The 8,542-nt window shown below is 36.2% G+C and overlaps 1 protein-coding gene across 8 annotated transcripts in view; it reads left to right on the plus strand.

The window, feature by feature from the left end:
- Nucleotides 1–5,929, plus strand: part of HEATR5A (HEAT repeat containing 5A) — a 64,373-nt gene extending 58,444 nt beyond the window's left edge. For 6 of the 8 annotated variants that reach the window (XM_074542730.1, XM_074542728.1, XM_074542732.1 and 3 more), the window contains 4 exons: nucleotides 567–791; nucleotides 2,260–2,414; nucleotides 3,776–3,989; nucleotides 4,267–5,929. In XM_074542730.1, the coding sequence (XP_074398831.1) occupies nucleotides 567–791; nucleotides 2,260–2,414; nucleotides 3,776–3,989; nucleotides 4,267–4,568 (896 nt within the window). In that variant the 3' untranslated portion in view covers nucleotides 4,569–5,929. The remainder of the gene's footprint in view (nucleotides 1–566; nucleotides 792–2,259; nucleotides 2,415–3,775; nucleotides 3,990–4,266) is intronic. The other 2 variants (XM_074542731.1, XM_074542735.1) reach the window with 1 other exon arrangement.
- Nucleotides 5,930–8,542: the final 2,613 nt, after the last annotated feature.

Raw genomic sequence — 8,542 nt, forward strand, 5'->3', positions numbered from 1 at the left:
TGATAGAAGTGTTTCCTGTTGCCAGTTTTGAAATTACCCCCTGTTAATTTCCTTCACTGTATTGTCTTCACATGCAAAATATACTTAGATGCTTGTACTTTGTTTTCTACTCTTCTTTCTATATTGTAGTAGATACAAAGAATTTACCATGTACCAGTATGTATACTAGTATATACTGTATACTCTGCTATACTTTGTATACCTCCATGTCTTCTCTTCCCTGAGAACCACCTCCTCTGTGGTTCTGTTCTTACTTTTCTCTGAATATGACATAATTCCACACTTCTTATAATAAAACCATCAAGGAAAAGATATACAATGCTTATTTTAAAGGGGAAGAGGTTTAAGTTCACTTAAGCAGTCTGACTCCCTGTTTGCCATAGGAGGCCACATGATATTTCAAATCTTTTCTTCAAATTACCAGTGCCTCTATTCACAGATATGCTTAAAAATTATAAATTATACATTAAAAAGAGAATCCAAGAAAACTGCCTCAATTTTTTTAATGCAAAAAGTACCTGCATTTTTTTTAAATCTCTGTGAAATTAATTTGCATTGTTTTCCAGGAAGTGTTTCAGTGCTTCCTACTATTTTGTACCTAATTATTGGGGTACTTAAAGAAACAGCTGTGAAATTGCGAGATGGCCAGTTACCTCTGACAGTTGCTGCATCTCTCCAAGCTCTGAAAGGACTCTTGTCTTCTCCAATGGCTCGAGCAGAGAAGAGTCAGAATGCTTGGACTGATCTTCTGCGTAGTGCTTTGGTCACAGTGCTTGACTGTTGGGATCAAGGTAGGCACAGATACTGGGTTTATGAGTTAAAAATGAGATATGTTTGTGTGAAATGTTGTTTGGTTTTATTTAAATCAAATTAATGCATATCTAAAAAAAGACTTCTTAGTCACAAGAGAATTAGCTGGTTACCAAGCACTGTTGACACTATAGTGCAGTCTTGTCCCTGCAGTCCATATGAGAAGTCATCATCTATAAAAGTATAAATGTGGGTGTCATGATTTAAGCCCAGTTGGAAATCGGGCACCCCACAGCCACTCACTGAACCCTGACTCCCTCTTCACCCCCCCTTAGTGGAGTGGGGAGAAGAATCAAAGTAAAACTTGTATGTTGAGGTAAGAACAGTGTAATAATTGACACTAAGGAAAAGAAAGTAATAATGGTAAATGATAATAATAATGGTAACAAAAAGAGAAAAACAAGTGATGCACTGTTCAGTTGCTTACCAGTTTCTGACCAATGCCAGACCCCCCTTCCTGAACCCATACCATCTGGCCTTCCAAGTAAGTCCCCTCAGTTTATTTACTGGACATGATGTTGTATGGTGTGGAATACCCCTTTGGTCAGTTCAAGACACCCATCCCAGCTATGCTCCCTCCCAGTTTCATTTGCTTATCTTCTCACTGGCACAGCATGAGACTATGGGAAAAGTCATTGACTTAGGATAAACACATCTTAGCAAAAACCAAAACATCAGTGTATTATCAACACCATTGTCATTCTGAATCCAAAACACAGCACTGCAGCAGCTGCTGAGAAGAAATTAGCTGTACCCCAGCTGAAACCAGGACAGTGGGTTTGCAGGCTTACTCCTGTGTTATTTAGTGCCACAGTGTAATTCCATGGATGAAGGCATAAACAGGAGCTATGGCTTAAGTGTACAGCAGAGCATAAAAAATAGCTGTTCACTGAGTGCAGTTTCTCCACTAAGAGCTGGTGTCTCTAGTGAAGCAAAGGGTATTAAAACAGTAGTGCAAAAAAAGAATTTTTTGTCTTGAATCAGTTTGCTGTGTGCTGGTGCTTCAACTTCCTGAGTTCATAGTATTTTCATTGTTCCTTATGTTAATCTCTTACATTGTAATTTGTTGTTGGAACTTCTCTTTACAAAATTGTTTAAAAGTTACAGCAAAAGAATATATATTCTAAATGCAAATTTTATAATATTCTCAAATAGATTGTACTCTAATATGTCATACCAGCTCTTCAAAGATATTAGTTGTACTTTATGCAAAGAAACAATGGAATAGAAGTATGCTATAATTTCTAAATACGCATATGATCACCCCTAAATTCCCATTTTGTCCTTAGCTTTTGTTGCAGTAAAAGTCCATCCCACTGTATCAGAGGATTTTGTATATTTGAAAACTGAAGAAACGTAGACATTTATATTTCTATTCCACCTCTTTGTACTACTTGAACTCGTAGAATTTTTAATGCAAATCTAACAGTTTCCTTACTTTGTTGATAGTAGATGGCCTGCTCCAAGAACTTGACGAAATCAGCCTTCTCACTGCTATTACAGTATTTGTTATGTCTACCAGCCCAGAAGTTACTACTGTAGAGTGCCTTCAGAAGCGGTGTATTGAGAAGTTTAAAACAACACTTGACTCAAAAGATCCTCTTGTAAGTACTGGTGAAGTTAATAGAATGTCAATACCACACTAAATGAATATTAGCTTATTTTAGTTGTTCCTCTGTGTTGATAGAAGTTAATTCTCTTCTGACTAAATCTGTTGTATTTTAAAATAAAGTTTGAACAAGTGAGCAAGAAAAGAACGTGTCCAGCAGTGCATTTAATCATTGTTCTGTATGCAGTTCTGTATTCCTGTTCTTTTACTGTATCAGACTCAGTGCTTTGTACATTGCTAAGTACACAATACAGTTGTGTGTTGTTGCAGGCACCTGTCAAATTTTATTTGTTCATTTTATCTTCAGCACACAGATAGTGTCTTTTGCACAGGAAATCCCTCAGCTGTGAGTCTTTGGGAGCTGGAGCAAGTACCACTACAAAACTGGTACTGTCCATAAACATCAGCTCCTGGCTGCTGCTGGATGCAGCTTACTGAACTAGATTCATGTTTTGTTCTGACCTAGCATAAATATTTTCATATAGTGGCATTAGATTATAGTGCCACAATTCATATATTACTATCCTTCACCAAAAGAAATGTATCAGTGAAAAAAAGCATTTATACAAATGGCTTTTTTTTCACTTTCAAAGTTCAGCTCTGAAAATAACATCCATTAGATCTTGTATTTGTTAGAATTCTGTGTAAGCTGCTTTTCTTGCATCTCCACTATATCTATTTGTGTAGTAATAGAAAATTAAAGTTTCATTTACTTGAGAAATAACTGTAAGACAATACTTTTTTATGTATCAGTACATTCCCAGTATTGTAAACTTTGGTTTTCACTGTTAGGAAACTGAAAATGCCAAATATGACTGCAAGGAAATATTAGCATGCATTTGCAAATTTCATCCAAGTGTTTAGGCATCAGAGGCATTTGGAAATTATGTAGGAACTTGGCAGTTTCAGTCCTATTGACTTCCAAAGAGATGCAAGCCACTGCATCATTTAAGGCATTTTAAAATTGTACCTACAGTTTGAAAGAGATATTGCTTATATTTTAAGTACCACTTTTTTGGTATTGCACTTCTGCTAAGAAGAGAGTATTTTCAAAATAATACTAATCTTCAAACAGAAATAGTATTTTTTCCTTACCTCAAAAATGTCAGAAGATATAAAATTTGATGGAAAGAAACAGAATGCATGATCTGGTTTCTATTAATAATTGATTACAAGTTATAATAGTCCTGTAAAGTATTATACATGAGCAGTCTACAACCTGATGAATTTTAAAGTTGTGAAGCACATTTTTCTCTCTCCCAAAAATTTTATCTGACAAGCTGTTAGATTTAGAACACCCAGAGATGTATTTTGAACTATAATGCTTTTTAACTGCAAATTTCATTTTCCCTTTAGGTACAGTGTAAATGCTACCAGCTGCTGCACTCCATCTTTCAGCATCCAAACAAAACTGTGTCATACCCTTATATCCACTCTTTAGCGCCATCCATTGTGGGGAAACTGCAGGAAACAGAAAAAGCAAAACCTGAAAATGCTGCTGAACTTCAAGTCATTCAGGAGGGAATAAAGGTGGTTACAGCTCTGACTGCTGCTGCTGAGGAACAGCACCGTAAGTTACTTCCATTTCTTGGACCCAAAGCATTAAAAAGGCTCAAAGTTGCCATAAATAACAAGCTAAAACCAAAATGACCACTAGGAATTCAGTCCTGAACACTAATTGCCAAGAAAATTGCTCACAGGAATTTTGGGTTTTTTACCCTACAGTTCAGCTAATATTTGCAGCTTTACAGTTTGAATTACATGTTAACTTAGAGAAATACTTCCAGTTAGAATTTGACATTATTTTTGAAAATTGTGTATTTAAGTTCTGTTTTCCATGTTTATAGGTGCTCACTTGGTGGCCTGCTTTCTTCCCATCCTCATTTCCTTTCTTTTGGATGAAAATGCACTGGTTTCTGCTACAATCTCGGCAAAAAATCTACATGAGTTTGCTTTGCAAACTCTGATGCAAATTGGTCCACAGTATTCATCGGTTTTTAAAAAACTAATGGCCTCCTCTCCAACTATGAAAGCCAGGCTTGAGTCAGCTATTAAAGGCAATCAAGAAAGCATCAAAGTGAAGACTAGTAAACATGCAAAAAATACTGGGAAAAGTTCAAGCATTCAGCTGAAGACCAATTTTCTTTAAAGCCCCATATTGTCATATATTGTCATTTTACGCACTTTGATGTCAACAGCAAAAAATTCCCTTTTAATTTCTAATCAAAGGATTGTTGTGAGTTGATATCATGTATTTCAGTTTGTGCTGAAGTATTACAGAAAGTTTCTAAGAGAAAGCAAATTTCTAGGTAAAGTTCTCTTAGTGAAAGACTTCTTAAATATCTCTAAACACTATGAGTAAATGAGAGGTCATCAAATCTGTATTTTTTTATTATTTTGGACTAAAATATCAGAAATGCACATGCCTATGTTAAAAAAAATATAGTGTACTTTACCATAGATATATTTAAGAGCATCCCACACTTAGCCATTAAGTAAAGTTGTTTTTTAAATTAATATTTGTCAAAAATTAGTTACTATAATTGGGTTTTGGATTTAACAGGGACATAAATTTACTTACAGGTTGTAATCTATGCTAATTACTAATTTAACACACTGCAGCATTCATTAAACAGATTAAATATCCTTGTAAGCCTTATAACAGTTTATTGTTCATCTCAGAAAATTCAACTCAGTAAAGGTGATATGGATAGCTTTAATCCTAATAACATCTTGAGCTGGCCAAGATGTAGCAAATGCTGTGCAGTGCAGCTGTGCAGCCCCTGGCTGGGGACTGTGCCTCTGTCCAGAGTGGGACTGCCATGCATGTGGAAGGGCTGACAGGCTTGGTGCCTTGCTGCTTGACTCAGTCTCACTTTTCAGGATGTGTGCTTTGGTAAGTTTGTGTTAGGGGAGCCAGGCAATAGCTTACATATCCTGCCCAGGACTGGACAGCAATCTTAACATACCGTGCCTCAATTCAGACCTCTGCTCTAAGTGGATGGATGTTCCCTGATCTTTGAATGATCACTGATCTGTACCTGTAACCTGATTTCTGTATCTCTGCAGTGAGAGATGGAAGTATTTGAAGTCACCTTGTCTTGTGTCTTTAAATAGAGTGCAACAAGCTCATAATAAGAAGTATGTAATTAACATTTTTAGCAAGGAACATATTTTAATATAGAAAAATAACTATCAAAACTGCAATGGCTACAAAGTATTTTCTAAGTACAGTGTATTGACTTCTTTCTTAATACAGTATTACCTAAACCAAACACTGTCAAACTGAGGATACTATTTCCTTCTTGAATCTAATTGCTTTAAAAGGAAGAAGAAAAAAATATTTACAGAACTGAGAAACACACTGTGACTCAGGAAGAGTGTGATGTACTGTATTTTACTAGAAGTTTTGTATGTAAATATAATTGTAAATTGTACAGAATTAACAATTTGACCAAAGTTCTAACAATTCTTTTTTCTAATTTACATAAATAAAGCTAATTTTCTTCACTTAAAATTTGTCTTAGTTATTTTATCCAATAGCAGAGGAACTTAAAGGACTTGTGTATCAGAAAAAAATTGTTGTATTCTGCCTCAAGGAAACAAATAATGAATATTTGGGTTGGTTGCATCAAGGTCTGGGACTTGACATTGCAGGTCTTCCTCTGTTGTGAGCAGCACAATGAATAAATAAGTAGGACCAGGGAGATTTTTTTATGTGTAAATCTCTGTTTTGTGCCAAATGCTGAAATGTGAGAAGTGTGAGAAGATGGATGAGATGCCTTCCATCTTTCCATGGAGAACCACAAGTCCTGTGTTCCACCTCTTCATTGAAGTCAAATCTGCAGTTGCTGGCTGTTAAAAGGGACTTGTGTTAGATTTGGCAGTTATTCATCTTTATCTCATTCTTATTTTTTATCACGTTGCTTTGCCCTTCCAAGTTTACTGGTGGGGTTTTTTTCTTTTGATTTGTTTCCCAAGGCTGCTTCTGGAAAATCATAGATTCTTAGGAAACTTAACAACATTTAGATTGAAGTCGTGTTTGTTATCAAAATGGCCAAATATTTTGCTGAGGAAGTTAGTTGTTACAAAAGGTATTTGTGGCTCCTTTTTTATTTTCTGTCATGTGTAGCAATGTACCAACGTTTTTTGAATGTTGAGAAGACAATCTGTTGAAAACCTACTTTCCTCAAAAACTTTTAAGAAGCATACTCAAATGGTAAGAGCACCAAGGAAAGCTGTTAAAAGCCAAAAATTGAATTTAGTGCTGCTTAGTCCTAGATTTCTTAGAATGTCTTGTTGCAGTGACTCACAACGGAGCCATTGAGAAGTGCCAATGTGATTTGACATTTCTTGATCAAGTCTTGTGGCCACATGTGGAAAACTACCAGTTTCAACATATCTTTGTATTGCAGAAGCAGAAATTATTCCAATAAAGACAACTGCTATTAATTCTTAATGTCAGTTGTGAATTAGGACAAATGGGTGAGTTTTATTTATCCAGATAATTAATTTATTCCCATTGTAAAAATACCTGTGCCCTGAGTTCTGCTTTCTTACATACGCATAAAACAATGAGTTGGATCACATGAATGACAGTACTCATTTAAAATTTTATAAAAGAATCTTACAGATATTACCTTGTTTCAATTATAAAAAGATTTTGGCCTTTAGATATCAGGAGTCTTTGATGCAGTCTTACAAGGAACTTGCATAATTCTCATTTTCCTGAAAAAATAAGTAAGACCACAGAGCGGTTTTGGTTTTAATTCCATTCTCCTTTTTAGGCATTGCTTGACATGCAAGCTCTCATGTTTAGCAAGCAAAAAGAGCCAAACGTGTTTAGCCATAAAACCAGAGCCCCACTTTCAGCACTCCTCCTTCCTGCGTCCCTTGTCTCCTTTCTCATTTTGTGCCATTTCTCTACAAGAACCAATACTTTTTTTTCCAGTTATTTGTCTTTGCAATGAAACATGTGGCCTACATGCATGTTTGCTTTGTATGTTTCCACTGTTTATACAAGAATTTTAATGGGTTTGTGTGACAAAAGATCCTGTCCATGTCTAACCTCAAGTGCATATATACACATATGAGTCCATCATGGAATGTACTATTTAAGTGCTGTGCAAAAATTATTTGCAGACAATTTTCTGTGTGCTGCAACAAACCAGAATTGATCAAACCTGTACAAAGGCATCACACAGCTGGGCTGTGGTGGGTTCTAACCGGATACAAGTCTGTAGCAGCTGAAATAGAAGCTTTTCTGTTAGTATTGCTTAGAGTAGAATAAGTCTGAGGCTGACCTGGGATGCTCCAAGGTGCAGGAGTCATCCTCAGGTGACAGAGGTATCAGTCCAATGATGCATATAATAGCCATCAGTTAGGATTATCAAACGCATAGGAAGCATAGCAGATTCTTCTATTAATGAATGCCAGTTACTAATTGGAATTTCCAAGGAGATTTTTTCCCCTCAAGACTGCCTCAGCAGTATCAAAGTGAGTTGTTGCAATTGCAGGAGTGGTGGAGAGATCTGGGATCGTTTGCTGGTTTATCAGAAGTAACAGTAATACTGCTTAAGAGGGAATCAGGTGGAAAATTCAGCAGCATTTCAATATAGCTATAATTTGAATCAAGTGGGATGTATCTGTGACAATAACAACATATGAGAGGTCACTGTGACAGTCTCCTCTAAAGCTTCATCCCTAATGTCAACACTAGCTGTACATGTTTTGTTTTCAGGTTCCTGAAATGTTATTCTCTTAGCAGTAGACAGTAAGTCAGAAACGGTTTCCAAGAAAAATATTATTTGTTTCATGACCAGTACTAGTCTACTAATAAACCCCTTGTGCATCCTGCCAGTGAAAAACCTAGCTAATGATACTCCAGACTAGGCAAAAAAGCAAGGGGGGGAAAACCTTGGACAGTTAACACTTTAAGAAGAACATACAGCAAGGTGGATTACTTGTCTACTTCTCTGCACTGTGGTGTCAGAAATCACTGGAAGAGTCACTCCACTCTGTCTTGAAAGTAGCTTTCCTTGGCCAGCCTTGTTCCTAGAGACTGCTTTTAGCATATGAGAAACTCTCATCCTAAGAACTGGCTAATAAACTGACTTTTCTGCA

Source organism: Zonotrichia albicollis, chromosome 6, assembly GCF_047830755.1.
Source record: "Zonotrichia albicollis isolate bZonAlb1 chromosome 6, bZonAlb1.hap1, whole genome shotgun sequence".
In the NCBI taxonomy this organism is placed as follows: Eukaryota; Metazoa; Chordata; class Aves; order Passeriformes; family Passerellidae; genus Zonotrichia; species Zonotrichia albicollis.